This window comes from Armigeres subalbatus, chromosome 2 (genome assembly GCF_024139115.2).
Source record: "Armigeres subalbatus isolate Guangzhou_Male chromosome 2, GZ_Asu_2, whole genome shotgun sequence".
NCBI classification, from domain to species: domain Eukaryota; kingdom Metazoa; phylum Arthropoda; class Insecta; order Diptera; family Culicidae; genus Armigeres; species Armigeres subalbatus.
This window is the reverse complement of record NC_085140.1, coordinates 290,915,523-290,941,446: the sequence shown is the minus strand read 5'-3', so window position 1 is coordinate 290,941,446 and position 25,924 is coordinate 290,915,523. Positions and strand designations below refer to the sequence as shown.

Sequence of the window (25,924 nt, the reverse complement as noted above, 5' to 3'; positions counted from 1 at the left end):
GTCGTCCGCCGCGGCTTAACATTGGGCGGTTACAAGACGGTAGACTAGCCCAAGACTACGCGCAGCAGCTGGAAGTGGCACTCCCAACGGAAGAGCAGCTAGGCGCAGCATCTCTTGAAGATGGCTGGAGAGATATTCGATCCGCCATTGGAAGCACCGCAACCGCTGCACTAGGCACGGTGGCTCCGGATCAGAGAAACGACTGGTATGACGGCGAATGTGAGCAGTTAGTTGAGGAGAAGAATGTAGCATTAGCGAGATTGCTACAACACCGCACGAGGGCGAACGAGGCACGATACAAACGGGCGCGGAACAGACAAAACTCGATTTTCAGGAGGAAAAAGCGCCAGCAGGAAGATCGAGACCGTGAAGAGACGGAGGAACTGTACCGCGCTAATAACGCACGAAAGTTCTATGAGAAGTTGAACCGTTCACGTAAGGGCCACGTGCCACAGCCCGATATGTGTAAGGACATAAACGGGAACCTTCTTACGAACGAACGTGAGGTGATCCAAAGGTGGCGGCAGCACTACGAAGAGCACCTGAATGGCGATATGGCAGACAACGGTGGCGGTATGGTAATGAACCTAGGAGCACGCGCGCAGGACATGCGACTTCCGGCTCCGAATCTCCAGGAAATCCAGGAGGAGATCGACCGGCTGAGAAACAACAAAGCCCCTGGAGTTGACCAACTACCAGGAGAGCTGTTTAAACACGGTGGTGAAGCACTGGCTAGAGCGCTGCACTGGGTGATTACCAAGGTTTGGGAGGATGAGGTTCTGCCGCAGGAGTGGATGGAAGGTGTCGTGTGTCCCATCTACAAAAAGGGCGATAAGCTGGATTGTAGCAACTACCGCGCAATCACATTGCTGAACGCCGCCTACAAGGTACTCTCCCAAATTTTATGCCGTCGACTAACACCAATTGCAAGAGAGTTCGTGGGGCAGTACCAGGCGGGATTTATGGGTGAACGCTCTACCACAGACCAGGTGTTCGCCATACGTCAGGTATTGCAGAAATGCCGCGAATACAACGTGCCCACACATCATCTATTTATCGACTTCAAAGCCGCATATGATACAATCGATCGGGACCAGCTATGGCAGCTAATGCACGAAAACGGATTTCCGGATAAACTGATACGGTTGACCAAGGCGACGATGGATCGGGTGATGTGCGTAGTTCGAGTTTCAGGGGCATTCTCGAGTCCCTTCGAAACCCGTAGAGGGTTACGGCAAGGTGATGGTCTTTCGTGCCTGCTATTCAACACCGCTTTGGAGGGAGTAATACGAAGGGCAGGGATTGACACGAGTGGTACGATTTTCACGAAGTCCGTCCAGTTATTTGGTTTCGCCGACGACATTGATATCATGGCACGTAACTTTGAGAGGATGGATGAAGCCTACATCAGACTGAAAAGCGAAGCTAAACGGATTGGACTAGTCATCAACACGTCGAAGACGAAGTACATGATAGGAAGAGGCTCAAGAGAGGTCAATGTGAGCCACCCACCACGAGTTTCTATCGGTGGTGACGAAATCGAGGTGGTTGAAGAATTCGTGTACTTGGGCTCACTGGTGACCGCCGATAACGATACCAGCAGAGCAATTCGGAGACGCATAGTGGCTGGAAATCGTACGTACTTTGGACTCCGCAAGACGCTCCGATCGAATAGAGTTCGCCGCGGAACCAAACTGACTATCTACAAAACGCTTATAAGACCGGTAGTTCTCTACGGACACGAGACCTGGACGATGCTCGTGGAGGACCAACGCGCACTGGAAGTTTTCGAAAGGAAAGTGTTGCGTACCATCTATGGTGGGTTGCAGATGGCGGACGGTACGTGGAGGAGGCGAATGAACCACGAGTTGCATCAGCTGTTGGGAGAACCATCCATCGTTCACACCGCGAAAATCGGAAGACTGCGGTGGGCCGGGCACGTAGCCAGAATGTCGGACAGTAATCCGGTGAAAATGGTTCTCGACAACGATCCGACGGGAACAAGAAGGCGAGGTGCACAGCGGGCAAGGTGGATCGATCAGGTAGAGGACGACTTGCGGACCCTCCGCAGACTGCGTGGTTGGCGAAGTGCAGCCATGAACCGAGCTGAATGGAGAAGTCTTTTATGTGCAGCACAGGCCACTCCGGCCTTAGTCTGATGATAAATAAATAAAGTTGCATTCGACGGGGGATGCTTTCCCATTGTTTCCTATTGAAAATTGGTCAGATCGGACTATGGGATCAAAATTTATGGCCAAAATATTTGTTTTTAAATGAACGAGAAAGGCACTATTGCCGCTAGGGTGATTAATCAGGATTTTTTTTGACTGTGATGCATACCAATAAAACGTAAATCAATGAAAAATTAAAACCCATTTACCTAAAGTGCTATTTTAGACCTTTCTTATGTGATTTTTTTCAACATCCTCCTTAATGCACCGAGTGAGGCATCATCACTGTTAGGTGAATTGATTTGAGTTTTTTAGCGTCTCCTGGCTTTTAGAATGAATAAACTATTCCTTGTCTTTAAATCTGGGTGGTTTTTATTCATGCTTCTTTATTTTTAGTTATAAGTTTTCAAGGGTGCCCACAACCGAACCACGAAATGAAAATGTCCAAAAATGTCAAATTTTCTAAATTGTCAATATTTTTTTCTAAATCGATGAAATCCTATTAATTTCTTTGCTAGTAGTAAGGTTATAAGTTTAGCTTTCGATTGCTATGCAAATGTCGAAATAAGATCAACCAGGGCCAAAGTTATGGACCAAATACAAAAGGGTGCCCACAACCGAACCTCCTCCCCTATACTAAGTATAGTAAAAGACCGGAAGTAATAATTGGGCCACCACCAATTTTACTGAAGAAGTTCCTATTTTTATAGCACAGTAAAATTCAGCAAAATTTTGCTGACTTCCAGCGAAATAAACTTAGTGTGTACAAATGAAGACGACAGCTTAACTTTAAAGGTTTGTCAAAATTCTTGTGAGATTACGACAGTTGCTAGAATAATTTGAAGATTTACGATAATAATTCTAGTTGAGCTAAGCCCTATAGATTAAACTTACAGCGTTGTCACTTTGGCACAAGGTTCTATAAACAAAGAGCGTCAAATTATTTTAGAAATGCTATGATATCAACTACATTTAATAAGGCATCAATGGCTAGAAAACATTCCAATTATTTATTACAATCAACAACAGTTTTACTGGTAATATAAAAATATCACTTTAGTACTACTTTCTATACCCTAGAGTAATCCCTGTATCAAATGATTTACAACATTTGGAAAATTTCAATAAAATCATTGTATAATACCTACAATATCTATGACTCTATGACTCATTCTCTTTGGCACCACGTTTTTGTAAAACATAATCTAGTGAAACTTCTTGGAAGGACTGTAAACTTGGGTTTCAATTCTAGCCAACTGCTTGTGCTGACCAACGATGTGATGCAGCCAGGAGCACTCCCGGTATACGGTTTCAAACTCTTCGCAAGTTTGATGGAACACAGGGTAGAACTGGGGCAGTATTCCGTGATCCAACGTTGGAAACATGTGATGTAAACAGTGATCGCCGAAGCTAGTTAACACTGCAAACTGTGACCCCTTGACGTCAGATCGATCGATGACGGCCGCAATCTGGTACACTCCGAAGTCGATTTCGTCCCTGTTGAACAAGTAGATACATTTAATAAAATCCCAATAAACGCCTCAGAATCCTTTACTTAATGTTGTTTAAACTTCCTCAATCGAATTATAGACAGGTTCATCGTAAACAAATTGATAAATCATTGAAAAAAAACTTACGGTATCTTATCTCCTGAATGGAATATTTCCGGGTGATGATGGGCGGCATTCAATCCGATCAAACCAAATCCAAAACTTGCTACCATTACGATGAAGCCCCACATCTTGAGAACCTCTCCCAAACTGGTTGAATCGCTCAGGTACATAAAGGTCGGTAGAATAAACGTTATTAGATCGTCCGCGAAGAAATTGGATTTACCAGTGTTTAAGGATTCGATAATTCTGAGAACGAGAGTAACGTATACTTAACGATGTGAGACAGGCACAGATGTGAGGCTTACCTTTTCACGAAATCTCCAATAAACATGCACGAATAAACAATGGGCCCGTAGATCCAGGAGCCGTACCTTTGGAAGGTTCCTTTAAGCTTCGGGTTAGGTAACCAGCATAGCATCGGTTCGAAATAGGAAATTTCCAAATCGAGGATCGAGTTCGGATAGTGGTGGTGTGAAATTGCATGCGATATACGCCATTCTCTGAAATAGGAAAACAAATTTTGTTGATGCCGTAGCTCCTGAAACTATTTTTATATATAGAAAACAATGAAACTGAACACAATTAATCGAACAGATGCGACCTATGATCTTACGAGAAAAATAGAAATTCAAAATAGTGTCTAAATCTCTAACGTAATACGCTTACAAAGCCAAGTTTATTCAACTTCAAAGATTCAACAAAGAAGCACTTATGAATCTACTGATTCAACTCACCTGTAACTGAAGAACGCCAAATTAAACAACTTCATACGCCAATTATCTTTCTGGTGAAAGAAATTGTGCGCACAAATCATGGTCCAGTTGACGCACATCCCACTAAGCACGGCCAGCAAATAGCTGTTGAATCTGATAGCCAAAAAGGCAAACACAAACGCACTTCCCAGCAACGAATCGATAATCAGTCTTGATGTCTGGATCGGCGTTTTGTCGATCCCCTGCAGTTTGTCGCGAACCCGTCGCTTCAAGGTGCGGTAGAACCCGTCGTCTCTAAACGTGAGCCTCACATTTCGCGGAAGCTTAGCTTCCCGTACTTTGTACTTCGGAAGAAGGTTTTCCGCCTTCGTAGTAATATGATGCGTCTCAAACGCTTCGGTGATGTCAGTTCCCTAAAGAAAGCAAATGTAATCCATGGCAAGTACATAAATACGATTGAGGACGGTACGATAGAGTTACTCACTTTTGTCTGTCGAATCCAATCGACGCCACCCGGATGCCGATCTATGAAATCTGTTAAGTCGTACAGCGTGTCGTGAATCCGCCACAGTCCTTCGGCTCCATCGTCTTGCCGTTTTCCCTCCAGCCAAAGATTAACCGTTTTTAGAGGCGCATCCCGGAAGGTAGGGTACTTGCTGGTGATCGAAGTGATGAGCGCAGGCGTAGCGTTCAACTTCTCCGACATGACTGAAGTGCGCACCGTTTGCACCTGAAGAAAGTGCGATCAGAATGAGGTTGTTAGTATGCAAGGTGGTCGACAATTTGCGAGCCAATTAATCAGTATGCAGATTGGTCACCTTGGGAAGTACACAACACGCCAGGTTCTGGCGATCAATCTACGTCTGGATGGTACTTATTATTTCTCGTATTGACATTACACCCCTCAACAGTATGTTACTAGCTCGTAGCTTAGTATGTAATAATTGAGCTCATTTCCAATTAATGAAAGAGCGAGTATTCTAAGCCAATGTTTTGAGGCCATCTATGATTTGGTCAGCATGTTCAATGAACATTGACAGAACAAAACATTGAAGTATAAAAAATCTACACTAATATTTAATGAATCAGATCGAAATTCGAACCCAGAATTCTTTAGCTTGTTCATCGTCTCTCTGTTTATCGTTGAACCATATAAGAAACAGAAATTGGAAGGCATGCAGTTAATAGCGAAATTCAGTGAATACTAAGCACCTAATCGACAACGTCTTAGAACACGTTATTGATCAATAATAATAAGTAACTAGTAACAATTTCAATAATTGCATACATAGCATATAAGGTTTGTTCATCCACATTTGCACAATTCTGATCGACATAGACGGTGCATATTTGATAGTGATGAATTGAGGAAGAAAGAAACTTATCTTACGCAGTTTTGCAAAAGTAAGAAAAAATATTTGCGCTCTTTTAGTGGAATGTCTTCAACTGACTAAAACGCGACAAGTACGAGACACCGAAGACGGTCTCACAGTTGAGGTCGACATACGTATTTGTAAAGATAACAAAACATAGTGGAATTGAATGGAAAGTACTAAACTCGTCTTAGACAATTGCATTGTAGCTCAGTTTGTTGAAACAAATTTTTTCCCGCTGAATTTGCCAAAAAGTATTTGTGTATTGGCAAACAGACTTTTTATTTTCCTACATTCAAATCATCAAAAGTTAATCGTACATTTTTTTTCTTTTCTCACACAGCAAGACTCCCTCACGTACAAATTTTATGTTCACGCTTTATTTTATTGCGAAACTCAATACCTAATTGTAAAACTGGCCAACAACGATCGAATGAATCGAACTATGGTTTGATCTCCTATAATCATGGCTTGAACTACTGATAGCGGCTCACCCAAAAACAACAATTTCACGCATGAATCGCAGTTATGTATCATGGAGACGCAAATTTGATTACCTATTCTGCATTTGTCATTGGATTCGTGACTTAAATCGTGCGAAAATCGCTCAAATTATCGGGATAAAAATTGACTTGACTACATTTATTAGTGAGAGAAAATGCTGAAATTTCCGCATATTCCAAAGGTTTGTGACCTGCAGGGCCTGCCAGGGATGTGGTACGGTAGAGTGGATTCTGTTAAACTTCTATAAAAAAAAAACAGATTGACCCTTCCAGGACGACTTTTGTTACATGAATTGATCGTACAGATTTGGGTTTTTCCGCTCGATCCTGCCAAAACTAGTATAGAAAGAAATATTTTTTTCGGATGTCCTAGGCTGTCCAAACTGTTCTGGAGTACATATCCTCGAATACCACTGAAAGAAATAATGAAAAGTAATCGACGCGTAAATAATGAAGACGTGGAAAATTACACTATTCTGGGCGTACATGAATCTTTTCCAACAAGTTCGCCCTAAATGTATGCAATTTACATAGCATTATGACACTTATTCGTATAAAAAGTATCATAATGCAATACAAATTGCATACATTCAGGTGATAATATCGTTCAACTTTACGCTCTTTTTGGCATTCCCTTTATGTGCATTACTTTCGTGTAAATTTCAACAACTTTTTCTATCTGTGACACTATGGAATACATATCTCTAGAAACAAAGCTGAGAATATGTTCAAAAATATCTATGTGATCATAAGACATGAAATTATCGAGTATTGAATTAACGTAACATATTTCAGGGTCTCCAAAACGGCCTGGAGTTCAAAACATACGATCTACCCGATCAACCAAGCCCTGAACGATGTATTCGTGCAGCGTCAAAACATACCAGCAGATCCATTGAGCCGATAAGATTTCACTCATTACTTTGACAAACTACTACAGGCCTTTTCGGTTCTCCAAAACGTCATGGAGTTCAAAACATGCGATCTACTCGATCAACCGATTTGGCTATTCGCATACTTGTGGAGTTGATCTTAAAAGTTAATTTCGTTTTTTTGAATAGCCTAGATAGTCGTGTAGTGTCGGTAGCCTATCAATCGGTTAAGAATAACGCTGCGGATTATCTGTTCCGATGGTAAAAGTTCATCATACAGGTGACCCCTAATTTAAGGTATCAGGCTGTCCGTTCCCAAAAATGAATAATTAGGCGGGTCTAACAAGAACCTAGTCTCCTACGGAGCCTGTGGAGTATTAGGGCGCTCTTCACAGTATGCAGCCCGAAAAAAAACCTTTTCTTTCTTCAAGGAAAATGGTTTGGCGAAATATTTGTGTTCATAGCTAACTATCAACTCTCCGCCCCAATTTTCAAGCAATTATTTTGATGATTAAATCGTCCTATGGAAGGCATCTTCTTATTATTACAAGCGCATCTCTTTTAGGGTGAAGCACTTTGCGCAATCTGCTGTTGCAAAATGAGTTGATAAAACTTCTCATTCTTCAGTGTCTACTCTCATTTATTATGGATATTTATTGATAAACCACATCAGTTCAACCAATGGTGAAAAGCTTGAAGTCGTTTACCATTTTCTTATGGAAGGTATTTTCTTTATATTACACTTTCACTATTTTCGTATCCAAAATATCGTGTTCGTGTATTCAGATGGCGACGAATGTGTACACTTTATTCTCCCACCATCAATGCTACTGACTTACTTACTTGACTTACTGTCTTATCGTTGTATTTTTCTTCTATCTTTCTTCCAACATTTCATTGGAATCTTCTTTCCATTCCGTAAATGGCGAGAAAGGAAAGGGGCGAGGCACAAATCTCCCAATTGGAGTAGTAGTAGTAAAATTATTCTTTATTTAAACATTTTTTGTTCTACAATTATTTTTAACATGTACAGTGATCGGCCGGCTTGGCCCTCCAACTTCAATTTCAATTATTGTTATTATTATTATTATTTTTATATTTTTACTTAATTTTTAAAATATAATTTATCATGACGGCCTTCAGGAGGCGCTAGTGTGAAGCCCCCAATTGGAGAGGAACGCACCGACTGAGCTAACTTTCTGATACCTGATACTCGATAAACCAAGTCCTGAACGATGTATACGTGCATCGCTAAACATCCCAGCATTGAGCCGATAAGATTTCACTCAACACTTTTACAAGCTACTGCAGGCCTTTATGGCTATTCAAACCGGCCAGGGGTTCAGAAGAGAGAAAGAGAAGATTAAGAGAAATCGATCAATACAGTTACGCCCCTATGAAACTAAGCGCGAGAAGGAACTTCTATTCCACATCTCGATGTATGCTGTAAGAGTAAAATCAGCAGTGATTCAAATCGTTCGGGACTGTCAGTTTGAATATGAATCTAGAACAGCGGTTCTCAACCTGGGGTACCTTCGCTGACCCCAGGGGGTACCTTGGACAAAAATGCGTAATGGCGGATGTATTAAAAATCTGATAAAAAATGATCGATAATGTTTTGATAACTGTATATTATTTTATTTAAAAACTTTCTATTGTACACAATATGCACGGCGATCAGTGAATCAAAGTCTAATAAATCCTGCCCACCACAACTAGCACAGTGTATGAAGGGCTGTTGGATTAAAGATCTGAAAAAACTTCAAATGCAATCTAACTGTTCGAAACAAAATGTTGAATAATATATTAAGAATATACCTCTGAACTAAAATCTTAAATTCAAATGTTGAAATGAAATGTTGAAAAAATGAAATTTTCATTTGAGAGGCATGAAGGCTTTAAAAAAAAAGCGCAGTTGCTTCGTTGCAAAAGGCTGGAAACCGCTTTCTACGCGTGTCAAAAGCCTCCTTCCATGCAGGTCGTAAGCCTCCTTTCAAGAGGCTCGGAAGCCTCCCTTCAAGAGGCTCTGAAGCCTCCTTTCAAGAGGCTCGGAAGCCTCCTTTCAAGAGGCTCGGAAGCCTCCTTTCAAGAGGCTCGGAAGCCTCCTTTCAAGAGGCTCGGAAGCCTCCTTTCAAGAGGCTCGGAAGCCTCCTTTCAAGAGGCTCGGAAGGCTCCTTTCAAGAGGCTCGGAAGGCTCCTTTCAAGAGGCTCGGAAGGCTCCTTTCAAGAGGCTCGGAAGGCTCCTTTCAAGAGGCTCGGAAGCCTCCTTTCAAGAGGCTCGGAAGCCTCCTTTCAAGAGTCTCGTAAGCCTCCTTTCAAGAGGCTCGTAAGCCTCCTTTCAAGAGGCTCAGGCCTCCTTTCAAGAGGCTCAGAAGCCTCCTTTCAAGAGGCTCCAGAGCCTCCTTTCAAGAGGCTCAGGAAGCCTCCTTCAAGAGGCTCAGGCCTCCTTTCAAGAGGCTCAGAAGGCTCCTTTCAGAGGCTCAGGCTCCTTTCAAGAGGCTGGAAGGCTCCTTTCAAGAGGCTCAGAAGCCTCCTTTCAAGAGGCTCAGAGTCTCCCTTTCAAGAGGCTCAGGAAGTCTCCTTTCAAGAGGCTCAAGCCTCCTTTCAAGAGGCTCAGAAGCCTCCTTTCAAGAGGCCTCAAGCCTCCTTTCAAGAGGCCAGGAAGCCTCCTGTCAAGAGAGCTCAGAGCCTCCTTTCAAGAGGCTTCAGCCTCCTTTCAAGAGCTCGGAAGCCTCCTTTCAAGAGGCTTGAAAGCCTCCTTTCAAGAGGCTCGGAAGCCTCCTTCTAAGAGGCTCAGAAGCCTCCTTTCAAGAGGCTCGGAAGCCTCCTTTCAAGAGGCTCGGAAGCCTCCTTTCAAGAGGCTCGGAAGCCTCCTTTCAAGAGGCTCGGAAGCCTCCTTTCAAGAGGCTCGGAAGCCTCCTTCCAAGAGGCTCGGAAGCCTCCTTTCAAGAGGGTCGGAAGCCTCCTTCCAAGAGGCTCAGAAGCCTCCTTTCAAGAGGCTCGTTAGCCTCCTTTCAAGAGGCTCGGAAGCTTCCTTTCAAGAGGTTTGGAAGCCTCCTTTCAAGAGGCTCGGAAGCCTCCTTTCAAGAGGCTCGGAAGCCTCCTTTCAAGAGGCTCGGAAGCCTCCTTTCAAAAGGCTCGGAAGCCTCCTTTCAAGAGGCTCGGAAGCCTCCTTCCAAGAGGCTCGGAAGCCTCCTTCCAAGAGGCTCGGAAGCCTCCTTTCAAGAGGCTCGGAAGCCTCCTTTTAAGAGGCTCGGAAACCTCCTTTCAAGAGGCTCGGAAGCCTCCTTCCAAGATGCTCGGAAGCCTCTCTTTAAGAGGCTCGGAAGCCTTCTTTGAAGAGGCTTAATAGCGTCCTTTCGAAATGCTCAAAAGTCTCTATTCAATAGGCTTGGAAGCCTCCACAAGTTCTCAAAGTTTTGTAGGAAGCTTCTTGATGTATAAGTTTAATTTGAATGGGAAAATTTCACGGAACAACGAAAATTTTAGACAACTTTTTGGAGACCTTATATCACGGTAGTTTTCAGGTCTGTTTCTCGCCTCCGTGGGCATGAATGTATCATCGTGTTAGCCTCATGATATAAGAATGCAAAAATGGTAACTCGGCTTAGAAATCTCGCAGTTAACAACTGTGGAAGTGCTTAATGACTAAGCTGGTAGGCGGAAATGTCCCAGTGACGTAATGCTAATGAGAAAAAGAAGATGAGTTAATTTTATTTTCAGTTACAGCAAAAAAAATAGGTCGTACCTCAATGAATGGTGAAGACCGAACGGGGACGTCTCTAGAAAAAGGTTGAGAACCGCTGATCTAGAACATCCATTTTCCCAGCAGCTGTTCTAGATTTATTTTTTATACCAGTCAAATGTCAAAAAAATAAAACTGATATAACGCTCCGTTCTATTTTCTGCAGATTTGAACCACGATTGAATCACGAGATTCAAATATTTTTCAATTGTTTTGGTGTATGAACGCGTCATTTTATCTACGGATCAATCCACTGTGCAATTACGGCGCCTTTCTTGGCAGCAAAATAATGATTTTATTTAATTGAATATTTGAAAAACATGGATGGAACACTGCTGGAGAAACCAACATGTTTGTTCTATTTTGATCCAGATCAAGAGTGAAATCAGTAGTGATTCAGTTTCATTCCAAATTTTTGACCACTATACGCTAAGAGAAGGATGAATTCTGTCATCAAAAGAAAAAGTAGAATCATGAAAAAAAATTCACAGCGAAGTATGGAATGCAGCTTTCAAAATAATTTTCAAAATTTCAAAATAAAATTTATTTATAAATAATTTATAGCATGAGGTTAGAATTATACATATATTAATTTGATTGTTAATGACAATGAAGTTTTTTCTTGAAATGATTCCGGAGATGGTACTATTTTTAATCTTAATTGAATTTCTAATCCCGCCTAATAAATCATTTTCAAAAAAATCTCTGTTTGTAATTTTTAAAATTATTTTCAATTCCATTGGCTATACCTTCCCGTGTTAAATTTCAATGATTCTACTTTTCCTCTGATGACAGCGTTCATCCACTTCTCCTCGCGTATTCTAGTTTGAATCTGAAGCAAAATAGAACAAACTTGCTGGTTTCCCCAGAAGTGTTGTATTCATGTTTTTTCAAATTTTTAATTAAATGAAATCATTATGTTGCTACCAAGAAAGACGCCGTAATTGCAACGTGGATTGATCCGTAGATAAAATGACGCATTCATACACCAAAACAATTGAAAAATATTTGAATCTCGTGATTCAATCGTGGTTCAAATCTGCAGAAAATAGAACGGAGCGTTATACCAGTTTTATTTATTTGACAGTTGACTGGTATAAAAACTGAATCTAGAACAGCTGCTGGGAAAATGAATGTTTCAGATTCATATTCAAACTGACAGCCCCGAACGATTTGAATCACTGCTGATTTTACTCTTATGCAGAAATAATAACTCACTCATCTCATTATTCAAATTTGAAGAATGATCCATTTTCAAAGAAGGATAAATTACTATGAAACAATATTATGAATGTCTAGATAGATTTGTTAGAGATAAAGCAGATTGTTGATTTTGGAAATGAATAAAACTTGTATTGGTTGCAAAAGGAACAGTTGGCAAAAAAATTGCCCTTCTATTTTTCACTATTTTCAACAATTGAAGAAAATGCATTTAATGAGTGCGAATAATAGATGAATATCAAGGTTTTCTTAATGTCATTTCAATCTGTTAAAATAGGGCACACCGCAGTCGCGCGCATTGATGTATTTGATGTGCGGCGTGCTCCATTTTGATAGATCGATATGATATTTAGAAAACCCAAACATCCATCTTTAGTTGTACTCACTGAATAAATTTTAATTAATTGTTAAACATTGTATAATTTTGATTTTGATTGATCTTTTGTTTCTTTCGACTTTTTTCCTTTAGACCTTTTGTCCCTTTCGACCTTTTGTCCTTTCGACCTTTTGTCCCGTTCGACTTTTTGTCCTTTCGACCATTTGTCCCTTCGACCTTTTGTCTTTCGACGTTTTGTCTTTCGACTTTTTGTCCTTTCGACCTTATGTATTTCGACTTTTTGTCCCTAACCCACTATAGCACTAGTTATCGCTCTAGTGTTTTATATGCCAAAAGGCCAATCAATTCACCGCAAACCAAGTTCATATCGATAAAGCATATTCATATTATGATACATAACACCTTTGATCTCCTCCAAAACAAGAAAAGCATCATTGGAAAAACTAATTTTGCTTAATTTTTGACGCCCTTTGCACCAGTTGTCGCACTAGTGGTCCCAATTTGGCCAATCCCATAAGAAAACGGTCGTTGAGGTGTCTATTTCACCTGTTGACAATAAATCATAATAATAAAACAATGGGATTTGCCAAATAAGGAACCAAAATTAAGAATAGTGCAACAACTGGTGCATGCGTTCCTATTATATGGATTAATCAATTTTGAAAATTATAACAAATTTTATTGTGGTTTTCCCAGCTGTTCTAAGGAGCAGGAAGTAAAACCTGCCGCTTGATATATAAAGTCCACCCACATGCCTTTACTTCTTCTTCTTATTGGCATTACATCCCCACACTGAGACAGAGCCGCCTCGCAGCTTAGTGTTCATTAAGCAGCACTTCCATAGTTATTAACTGCGAGGTTTCTAAGCCAAGTTACCATTTTTGCATTCGTATATCATGAGGCTAGCACGATGATACTTTTATGCCCAGGGAAGTCGAGACAATTTACAATCCGAAAATTGCCTAGACCGGCACCGGGAATCGAACCCAGCCACTCTCAGCATAATCTTGCTTCGTAGCCGCGCGTCTTACCGCACGGCTAAGGAGGGCCCCATGCCCTTACTTATTTTTTTAAAAATAGTTGTTCTTAGGTATGACGACGATTGGTACACCCACCCTATAATTATAGATGTTGATCATATTTTCCAATTGACGCGCTTGGATCATCGATCAGAACTTGCCGATATCAAAATCATTCATCTGGAATTTGGACATTCATGCAGGGTATCTTGTGTGGTTATGCTGCATTATTCAATAAAAAATAGACAATAAAAAACCAAAAGAACACAAAAATAAAATGAAACAAATTTTGAATAAATTTGACGTACTTTTCTTAAATTGAAAGCGCACGACACATGTTGTTTTAAAAGAATCACTAGTTAATTCTAATGTAAAATACATTAGGCCGTTACAAATATGTATCTAACTTTTTGTCCTACTGGTCTCCGAAAGGTCAAGGGGGGGAGGCAAATAAAAAATAAATATTAAAATGAAAAAAATAAAAAAAAACTCCGAGGATTTGTTAAAGAATGTTTTGAAAATCCTCAAAATTATCCGAGTTTTATTTTGTTGCCCCCTCAAAATATTATTTTTTGGCAAAGAATCCGAGGGGGAGGGAGACAAAATAGTTTTTAAATATTTGTATCGGCCTTTGTTATTTTGAGAGAAAAATTTTATTTTGAAAAGTCAGCTTTTGTTGAAGATCTTACCGAAGTGACATTTTCACAATGGTGGATTTACCAGTATTATACTTTCTACTGAAATTCACTAACTAAAATTCTTAATTTTACCAACGTTTCTCTTAATTTACCCAACGATTTTTTTTTGTGTATGTTTATATAAATAAACTTGAATTATGTTAAATTCAAGCACAGACAAACAGACATAACACTCGTCAAAATTCCATCGTTCACTGATTTACTGGTCAATTCAAATAATCATTAGTTGGCCAATCGATCACTCGTGGCGCGCTCATCGGATTTGCTCGAGTTTGACGTTTGCTCACTATCGCCATCTGGTTCGTGATTTGCTCAACTAACTGAAATCAACAGATGTCGTTACTGTTTGAACGACGATGAATTTGATGAGTAAATGTTCAATGTGTTATGTCTGTTTGTCTGTGATTCAAGTATTCATTTGTTTTCATATTTTTTTACTGGAGTAATGCAAGTCACCCATGAAAGTACACATTATAGTCAGCTAATCAGAAAACAGATTTCAATCTGATAACAATGTATAAACAACTTGGCTCCTCGGTATTCTGACCGTAGGGTAATTGATCTATTTTGTACATCTGCATATATTTTTGCCATTCTCGCATACTACGTATACGTAAAGGCTGCATGATCAATCCAAAACCATACCTTTGATAAAAGACTCGGATGCCCATAGTGTTTAATTTCAATCGAATCAGCTCAACAAATTGAGGTCATGTATGTTATGTGTATGTATGTATATGTGTGTGTATGTGTGTAGGTGTACAACATTTTGTAGACACACTTTATTAAACTAAGCATTCACCGAATTACTTACAACAAATTCCATTGTTGGCTATTGAAAATTGGCCAGATCGGTCTATGGGATCAGAAGTTATGGGCAAAACACTATTTTTTATGCGCAAAATACGCTGGAAAACACTCATTCACATTTTCCAGTATTTTTTTTTTTGCACGAGATTTCTAAATTTCTCAGTTTCATCAGGGTTTTGACACTATTTTTTATGCGCAAAATACGCTGAAAAACACTCATTCACATTTTCCAGTATTTTTTTTTTTTTGCACGAGATTTCTAAATTTCTCGGTTTCATCAGGGTTTTGACTTTCTACTCTGCTTTTTAAAGCAATAGTGATCAGCGGTAAGAAGCGCGGCTATAAAGCAAGACCATGCTGAGGATGGTTGGGTTCGATTCCCGGTGCGCCGGTCCAGGCAATGAAAATTTGGAAATTGTCCACATCCCTAAACATAAAAGTATCATCGTGTTAGCCTCATGACGTACTAATGTAAAAACCCAGTTACCGGTTAAGAAACCTCGCGGTTTATAACTGTGGAAGGGCTAAATGAACAATAAGCACCAAGGCGGCAATGTTCCAGTGGGGGATGTAATGCCAAAAAGAAGAAGAAAGTCAACTAAGTCAAGTACGAGACACTGAAGACGACCTAACTGTTGAGGTCGAAATACGTATCTGTCAAGGTACAATCAAGTGGTGGAATTGAATGGGATGGTACAAACTCGCCTTATGACAAGTGACCTAGCATTAGACAATGGCAGGACAAGTGGAGATTTTGCCGCATTACGAAAAGGTCTCTCCTAACTAGAGTGCGAAAAGAACCCACACTCCACGGCACGCAAATGCGCTTAGCCGCACGGCCACAAAGTCCACATTTCCAACCATATTTATTTATGGCAATATATACTCAGATGTCCAAAATACCATCGTTACCCTATTTATTATAAACAACTTTCAGTATGCACCCCATCGATTTGCACATCAATCAAATTAAACGTTATTTACTACCTATCACGTTGAATGGAGATAAGAAAATAGAACATCTGGAAACAGAACACTGAGTTAACTAAAACAACAAAAAGGGCAGTCAGTCACTAGTAAAGATCAGTCATTTTGCACATTTGTTGCAGATTATAGGAAAATTTGCATGCAATTAATGCATGATTGTCGCAAAATCTTCCATTATCTGGTTGTGTATTATGGCCTTATTTACTTCTGAATTTCCAAAGACTATTCCACTATTAGCACGGTGACCTTTCAGTACAGAATGTCGTATAAGCAAAAATAGTCACCACTGCGCCAGTGTACGTGTAGGTAGAACGAAACCAAACAAAACTAGTAGCTAATTTGGTGGAATATTCAAAGTTTATCTGAGATTTGCGACGATGAAAAGGCATACTATTATAGATCACTCATTTGAATTTTCACTCTCAAATGGCACAATCTTTCGAAAATTCAGTAAATTGTTTTTTATTGTTTTAGGTCTTAAGATCGAGATTGCTCACTTTTTCTTCATTGGCAGTACATTCTTCACTAGAACATTGCAGCCTCAAAGAGTGCATTAAGCCCTTCCTCAATTTTTCACTATGGTTACCATTTTTGCATTCATATAAATATTTAACACGATGAGAATTTGAAAAAAAAAATCAAACACAAGACCGCGAATAGAAGTCAGCCACCTCTAGCATAGTTTTGCTTTGCTGCCGCGAATCTTCTGTCAGGCCAAAGGAAGGCCCTGAGCTTGCTAATTAAGATTTCGTAAATCACGTCATCACGATCGTCTATGTGTTTTCTTTTTAAATCATACACCCATGATCGCATACTTGTAGTTTTTGGTTCAATTCTTCAAAGTTAGTTTTTTCAGCTGACAAGATAATTTCTGATTTTATAAATTGGTTGTTATATATGATTGAAAAAATTCTGTACTGGTAACATTGAGCGAAGAGCCTCAAATAAGTAACATTGTTATTCTTTCACCTTCTTTGTCCGTTCAATAAATAAACGAAATCAATTTTCCAACCAAAGACATTTTTGTGCAGTTTTCAAAAATCATTCAGATTTCCATACTAATGCATGCCACAAACCTTATCGTTCTATTCCTCCCATGTCTACTTTTGTCGATTGCAACAAATACGAGATCATACTAGGCAGTATAGTTGTACGCCATACATGTCAGATCCGCGTCAAATGCAGCATCACTATCTTGAGGATAAAATTATCTTGTATGAAGCTTGAACAGAATGCCATGATAGTAACGTTTCATCTAATTCCACTACCCAATCACCAGAGAGGAAATCTCCAGTACTCAAATAACCAATGAATTGGGGATTCATCACCGCCACTCGTCTTTGTCACGATAACGTAGCGAGTGCTGAGCAAGAGGAGGGTTATGGTCACAAATATCGGGCAACAAAGCCCCAAACGTAATTCGAAGGACTTTCCCAAGAAAATTCGAAGATGTTTTCTGTGAAAGATCGTAGATATTTTTAAGGAAATTTGAAGGAATTTACCAAATTCAAAAGAATTTCCTAAGAAAATTCGAAAGAATTTCAAGGAAGTTCGAAATATTCCACGGAAATTGAAGAAAATTCTCAAGGAAATTGAAAGAATATCCTAAAATTCGAAAGAATTTCACAGGAAATTCGAAAAAATTCCCAAAGAAATTGAAAGAATTTTCCAGGAAATACGAAACAGCAGAGAAATTCAGATTTCAGGAAATTTAAACATTCCCAAGGAAATTCGAGAGAATTCTCAAATTCGAAACAATTTATGGAGGGTTATGGTCACAAATATCGGGCAACAAAGCCCCAAACGTAATTCGAAGGACTTTCCCAAGAAAATTCGAAGATGTTTTCTGTGAAAGATCGTAGATATTTTTCAAGGAAATTTGAAGGAATTTCCGAAAGAAAATTCGAAAGAATTTATCAGGAAATTGGAAGAATTTCCAAGGAATTGAAGAATTTCCAAATTCAAGATATGAAAGAATTTCCCAAGGAAATTCAAAGAATTTCCAGAAATTCGAAGAATTCAGAAATTGAAGAATTCTCGAAATTAGAATTTCCCAGAAATCGAAAGAATTTCCAAGGAAGTAAATTCTGAAATTAAGAATTTCCCAAGGAATTGGAAAGAATTTCCCAAGGAAATTGAAGAATTTCCAAGGAATTGGACTTCAAGGAAATTGGAAAGAATTTCCCAAGGAAATTCGAAGAATTTTCAGAAATTGGAAAGAATTTCAGAAATTTGAAAATAATTCCAGAATTCGGAAGAATTTCCAAGGAAATGGAAGAATTTCCATGAATCGGAAGAATTTCCCAAGGAAATTCGGAAGAATTTCCAAGGAAATTCGGAAGAATTTCCCAAGGAAATTGAAGATTCCTCAAGGAAATTCGAAGAATTTCCCGCGAAATTCGAAGAAAAGATTCGAAGAATTTCTCAAGGAAATTCGAAGAATTTCCATGAAATCAAAGAATTTCCCAAGAAATTCGAAGAATTTCAAGGAAATTCGAAGAATTTCCCAAGGAAATTGGAAGAATTTCCCATGAAATTGGAAGAATTTCCCAAGGAATTCGGAAGAATTTCCAAGGAATTCGGAAGAATTTCCAAGGAAATTCGAAGAATTTCAAGGAAATTCGAAAAAGAATTTCCCAAGGAAATTGGAAGAATTTCCAAGGAAATTCAAGATCCAAGGAAATTGGAAAGAATTTCCCAAGGAAATTCGAAAAAAGAATTTTCCAAGGAAATCAAGAATTTCCAGAAGTGAATTTCCATGAGAAAGAATCAGGAAATTCGGAAGAATTTCCAAGGAAATTGGAAGAATTTCAAGGAAATCTTGAAGAATTCCCAAGGAAATTCGAAGAATTTCCAAGGAAATTCGAAGAATTTCCCAAGGAAATTTGAAGAATTTCCAGAATTGGAAGAATTTCCGTGAAATTCAAAGAATTTCCCAAGGAAATTCGGAAGAATTTCCAAGGAATTCGGAAGAATTTCCAAAGTTCGAAAGAATTTCCCAAGGAAATTCGAAAGAATTTCCAAGGAAATTCGAAGAATTTCCCAAGGAAATTCAAGAATTTCAAGGAAATTGGAAGAATTTCCCAAGGAAATTCGAAAGAATTTCCCAAGAAATTCAAAGAATTCCAAGGAATTGAATTTCAGAAATTCAAGAATTTCCATGAAATTCAGATTTCCCAAGGAAATTCGGAAAGAATTTCAAGGAATTGAAAGAATTTCCAAGGAAATTGGAAAGAATTTCATTGATCAAGGAAATTCGGAAGAATTTCCCAAGGAATTGGAAGAATTTAACGAGTTCGAAAGAATTTCCCAAGGAAATTGAAAGAATTTCCCAAGGAAATTGGAAAAGACCAAGGAAATTGAAAGATTGAAATTCTGAAGAATTTCCCAGAAATTCGGAAGAATTTCCAAGAATCGAAGAATCGAAGTTCGGAAAGAATTTCCCAAGGAAATTCAAGAATTTCCCAGAAATCTGGAAGAATTTCCCAAGGAATTGGAAGAATTTCCCAAGGAAATTTCGAAGATTCCAAGGAAATTCGGAAGAATTTCCCAAGGAAGGAAGAATTTCAAGGAATTCGAAGAATTTCCCATGAAATTGGAAGAATTTCAAGGAAATTGGAAGAATTTCCAAGGAATTCGGAAGAATTTCCCAAGGAATTGGAAAGAATTTCAAGAATTGGAAAGAATTTCCCAAGGAAATCTGAAAGAATTTCCCAAGGAAAATTTCTGAAGAATTTCAGGAATTGGAAGAATTTCCCAGAAATTCAGAATTTCCCAGGAAATTGAAGAATTCCAAGGAATTGAAGAATTTCCCAGGAAATTGGAAGAATTTCCCAAGAAATTGGGAAGAATTTCCCAAGGAATGGAAGAATTTCAAGGAAATTGAAGATTAAGGAATCGAAGAATTTCCAAGGAATGGAAGAATTTCCGGAAATTCGGAAGAATTTCAAGGAAATTGGAAGATTCCATGAAATTCGGAAGAATTTCCAAGGAAATTGGAAGAATTTCCAAGGAATTCAAGAATTTCCCAAGGAATTGGAAGAATTTCCCAAGGAAATTCGAAGAATTTTCCAGAATTGGAAGAATTTCAAGGAATTCGGAAGAATTTCCAAGGAATTCGAAGAATTTCCTCAAGGAAATTGGAAGAATTTCCAAGGAAATTCGGAAGAATTTCCCAAGGAAATTCAAGAGAATTTTCCAAGGAAATTCGGTAAAAATGCCAAGGAAATTCGAAGGAATTCTCCAAGAAATTCGGAAAAATTTCCAAGAAATTCGGAAGAATTTCCAATGGAAAATCGGAAGAATTTCCCAATGGAAATTCGAAGAATTTCAAGGAAATTGGAAGAATTTCCCAAGGAAATTGAAGAATTTCAAGGAAATTCAAGAATTTCCTAAGAAATTGGAAGAATTTCCAAAGAAATTGAAAGAATTTCCAAAGAAATTCGAAGAATTCTGAAGAATTCGAAGAATTTCCCAAGGAAATTCAAAGAATTTCCAAGGAAATTGAAAAGAATTTCCTGCGGAAATTGGAAGAATTTCCCAAGGAAATTTGGAGAATGAAAAGAATTCCAAGAATTTCCTCAAGGAATGGAAGAATTTCCCAAGGAATTATTCAAAGAATTCGAAATTGAAGAATTTCCCAAGAATTCAAGAATTTCCCAAGAAATTCAAGAATTTCCCAAGATTGGAAGAATTCCAGAAATTGGAAGAATTTCTCAAGAAATTGAATTTCAAGAAATTCAATTTCAAGAATTGAAAAATTTCCAAGGAAATTGGAAGAATTTCAAGGAAATTGGAAGAATTTGAAGGAATTGAAAGAATTCCTAACTGAAAGAATTTCAAGGAAATTGAAGAATTTCCAAGAATTAAAGAATTTCCAGAATTAAGAATTTCAAGGATTCAAGAAATTAAACAATTTCCAAGGAAATTCGAAAGAATTTCCAAGGAAATTTGAAAGAATTCCCTGAAATTTGAATTTCCAAGGAAATTAAAAAATTTCCCAAGGAAATTTGAAAGAATTTCAAAGAAATTTGAAATAATTTCAAGAAATTGAAGGATTTCCCAAGAAATTCGAAAGAATTTTGAAGGTATTCGGAGTAATTTCGATATTGAATAATTTCCAAGAAAATTCAAAGAATTTCCAAGGAAATTGAAAGAATATTCGAAGGAATTGAAAGAATTCAAATTCGAAAGACTTACAAGGAATCGAAGAATTCAAATTCGCAGAATTTTCCAGACACTAAAGAATTTTCCAAGGAAATTGAAGAATTTTTGGGAAATTAAAGAAATTCTTGAAATTCAATATAATTTCCGTAAATTGTCAGAACTTCCTGAAAATTGACGATTTTCTGATTTCGCCACAATAACCTTGGTATTTACTATCGATGCTGATTGGAGCAGGAATAGATACCTGCCACTGAAATTGATTATCTTCAAGTACGCTTTGCTTGGCCACTATGTTTACCAAACACTGATGCAATTGCCACAGACTCTGCTTATAGATAGATTTGCATTGATTGTGGGTTGTGTGTTCCTCCTAAGCCTTTTCATGCGGATGTGTATTGGTCGTCGAGTCTATGACGGAATTATAGCGCAGACAAGACCTGTCGTAGCCTCAATACCCAAATGAATTGAGAAATTTGAATCTTCTGTTATACGCATAAATTTGAATTTGCTACAGCCATACTATGCAGTTTCAAAATTATCACCTCAATATGCCTAAGTTACACAACATTTATTTGGAATATAATGACGAGCTCAAATCGTTAGAATCATTCATTTCCGTATTTGACGTTGCTGCCGTAAGTGAGACTGCCCATAAAAATGTTTGTCTCAATCGATTTTTTATTTTATTTAAGGTCAACTTTCCCAAAGAACCCATATTTTTGACGCCTATAAGTATTTTTAAAATCGTAAAAGTGCTGCTTTCCAAGATTGGACTAACATTTGCTGGACATTGAATGAACATCAGGTGAATTTTTCAGGCCGGTTCACACGAGCAGAACGTATTTCAGGCTTAGATTTTTTAAATATTGTCTATCCGGAATAAAGTTAGAACGCTTTTTATACCAAAGTTTGGTTTTCTCCAGATACAAGCAACTTTCCCAACCGAAGAGTGCTGATTCGTATAAAGATGCGCTAAACAACGCATCAATTAGTTTGACAGATACAACTTCGGAAGAAAGTTCGGTTCGGAAGTCCCGACTTCCGAATTCTAAGTTGGTGCTACGCCGACAATAGTTAGAGCACAGATAACAGATATTTAGGCTAGAACAAATTTTATTGAAAATCCTGTGCAACCTTTTGAATTGATATACGTTGGCCCACTACTGCCATCTAATCAGCAGATTGCGGAAATACATACGGATGCAGCTGATTAGCAACCGTCGAACGCAGCCAATGCGGATGATAAACAGAAAAAATAAAATACCTAAAAAAGTTTAAAGAACCTAACTCTAGTACGAAGTTAAAATTTTTACTCCAATATTAGGTAATTTCTCACCCCTGATATTATAAACAAAGAGAGCTGATCGACCAACGTGTTGTTCCGTGGAAGAATCAAATTTGAGTTGTTTTCACCTTGGTCTCGGTAGTGAAAATAACATAAATTTGAGTTGGTGAAACTTCATAGTGGTGAAAATTCAACACGGGAGTAAGGCAAAGTACTAACCGAATTTTTCGCATTTACTATTTTGGCTTCTTCCACGAAGGCGGATTTGAGTGAAAGGAACCATAAAGTGAGTTGTTTCGCGGTTCCATGCAGCCGCATTCGCGCTGCGTTTTCATAACAATGATCTTTGCACCACCTCTAAACGATTGCCAAACCCTTCCCCAATTAAAAACACATTTGAATTTACGGTTGCGGATGTTTACATAGTCGGATGCCAGCCTAAATTTGTTATCTGTGAGGTCTCAGAAAATTGGGTCTTTCGGAAAGTTTCCCTTAAATAAGCCTAAGAATCGACTGAGACAATAAAACGTGATACAATTTTTGACTGGAAAGGTCAATTCAATAATTGCTTCGATAAACCAAATAAGGCCCTCCCCCCTCCTTCCCCTCCTCCTCCTGGACCTTCCGAAGACCAGTTGACCATATTTTCAATTAAATATATGTAACGGACTATAATACGTTTCCCCATGCACTTCAACGGTGTGTAGCGGGGAAGGATGAACCACGAGCTAACCCACTATACGGCGAATCCAGTATCCTAAAAGTAGCATCATTTTGTATTTACTTGTCATAAGACGAGTTTGTACTATTCCATTTAATTCCACTACTTTATTGTGCCTTTGACAGATACGTATTTCGACCTCAACAGTAAGGCCGTCTTCTCCACTTCTCGACTTCTATTCGTATCATTTTGTATGTTGTGGAAAAATAGTTAACTTTTCTAATTAAAACATCCACATGAGCTCAAAATTATTAAGTTATCAATAAGGATATGTTTGACACCTGCCTTCTGAATCACAAAAAATTCTGTTTTACTAGACTCATAATTCGCATAATGTAATTCAATTATTGGGGAAACGAGGTAATAAGAGCGGGAACATAACAAGTCAGAGATTGATTACGCTATGTATAATCATGTTTGGGCGTGACAGGTCTTGGGGGTAATATTAAGTCATCAAGGATAATCTGCAAGTCCAATATCAAAAGCGCTAAAAAATATCCGTATTTTTAAGTTTTTTACTCAATCCGTTCTCTAGTGTTGTACTTTCGTGTTCCATTTTTACCCCTTTTAACATGAAGCTGTAAACTGGTCACTTTCATTTCTTATCATTACTGCACGGCTCCATGCATATTGACGTAGGACTTACGTCTTTCTTTACTATACTGGGTGTCATTTAGATTTTTAATTTTAAATCGTTGTTAGAAATAACTTTAAAAAAAATACAAATTGAAATATAGATCGGTTTGTCACCTCACATTGTGTCGATCTTACCCGAACCTCAGCCGGTTCAACTTGGGAATGGACTGTTCGCGTTTTCATCAGAAATCAAATTCTATCAAGAAATATTGTCGTGAGACCTCATGGACTAATCCTTAAAGGGTCAAATTAGGCTTGCATGAAATTTCTATACCGGAAAATTGCTTCAAAGAGTGGAGAGCTGTAAAGTAGCTTAAGGTGTCGGTTTCACCCATTTTTATTTACACGGTATTTACAATTCAAATGAAAGGTGATCTTTAGTGTAAACTTTTTTTAAATTATATTATATGTGCAGCTCAAAACCGAATTTTTGAACTCACGACAATCAATTGTCCTATTAGTCGCAAGTTTTATTACTGCCAGGTGCGCTGTATAGCGCATCTGGTTGCGAACAATGTGCACTCAGTTGCGCAATGATGCGCTATAAGTTGAACGCGAATAAAATCGGGACTTCAAAATTCGATTTTCAACTGGAATCATAATACGAGGTGCTAAAGAAAAGAATTATAAATTAAAATTATCGTGTCTGTCAGAATTATTTATTTAGATATGTTGAACAAATCAGCCAGTAGTGGAATAGTATGAACTGATATTCTACCTTATTCTTGTTTACGGACGACGATACTGTCAAACGAATTCGTTTCGTTTGGATAATTTCTTCATTTGATTTTGCTGGCATAAATGACAATGCGCACCATCTTTCGTTCGAAAGAGCATTCGAATGTTAATGAGAATAAAGATGTTTTTAAGAACACCAACACACTTCGTACAAATTTTATCATCATTACTAATTTGTTTGGGTTCAGCCTTTCCCGTTAGATTAACTGAATTAACTGATAAGAACAAGCAAATATTTTAATCTTTTTTATCATACCTAAATGCAATCGTAAACGCTGTCCAAAAATACCGCAGCCCCAACTCTTATCGCAATCTAATCAATCCACCCAGCAAAGGTCAGCCAACAAGTTTACTGATGTCGTTTTCGTTCGCCAGCGGGCCCACACAAACACTCCACGCCGAATCAGCCCGGTTAGGTCTCCCTATAGATCCGCACTGAGCGCGCACTTTCACGGACTGAACCCACCCACATTCGACTTGTCTGTATTCTAATTGATACGGCGGGTCCCGTTTAGTAGTACACCAAAAGAACATAAATCCGCGCATTCACAGCGACGCATGGATTGAATCGCTAGACTCGATCCAGATTTTATGAACACCCATTCGATTAACATAAAGACGTTAAAAGAGTTATCTGATAATTTTAACTCTATCGATTGTCTTAGAAATACGCATGTTGGATTTCAATTTTGCATTTACAACTAATAATGAAATATTTAGAATTTGTCGAAACACATAGATATAGATTTGTGTTTGAAGTGATGTGCTTCAACTCCATAATATCCAGACTTGGGACAAACAAACTCTAGGCAGCAAAGTAAATACTTTAAAATATTTTACAGAGTAGTTGAGCCGTCTTTTGGCAGATTACAGCTGAGATTGCACAGGAATTAATTTGTCGAAGAACCTGAAGGCTCAAGAGATCGGAGATACTAAACGATGTACAAAGCATGCAATAATATTCGAAAAGTTGATGGACAACATCTAAAGACCAGCATGAAAAAAAGATGTAAAAAATCATTCGAAGCTAAAGCTGTTTTGTTAATTCCAGTAGGTTGTAGCAGGAATTATCGTTCTGTCCAAATCTCATCGTAGTTGAAACAATTGATCTTGACATTTTGTTCTATAACGCATCCCATAATCTGATACAGTGGAATTATAAAAAATGGACGCTGCTTTCCTTTGTTTTAGTACCTACGACAGGATTTAGACCATGGACCGAAATACCTGCCGAGTAAATCTTGTGTCGCTAGTAGAGAGATACCTCTTTAGCTATCGGCGATAAGCAAACAGTAACTGAACGAAGCACAATTGAT

The 25,924-nt window shown here is 38.5% G+C and overlaps 1 protein-coding gene across 1 annotated transcript in view; it reads right to left on the bottom strand.

The window, feature by feature from the left end:
* Positions 1-3,162: 3,162 nt before the first annotated feature.
* The window catches only part of LOC134212397 (cytochrome b5-related protein-like), an 87,071-nt gene continuing 64,309 nt past the window's right edge, over positions 3,163-25,924 (bottom strand). The window contains exons 2-6 of the mRNA XM_062690192.1: positions 4,982-5,227; positions 4,519-4,910; positions 4,090-4,284; positions 3,809-4,030; positions 3,163-3,668 (exon numbers count right to left, since the gene is read on the bottom strand). Coding sequence (XP_062546176.1) covers positions 3,377-3,668; positions 3,809-4,030; positions 4,090-4,284; positions 4,519-4,910; positions 4,982-5,203 — 1,323 coding nt within the window. The 5' untranslated portion in view covers positions 5,204-5,227 and the 3' untranslated portion in view covers positions 3,163-3,376. The remainder of the gene's footprint in view (positions 3,669-3,808; positions 4,031-4,089; positions 4,285-4,518; positions 4,911-4,981; positions 5,228-25,924) is intronic.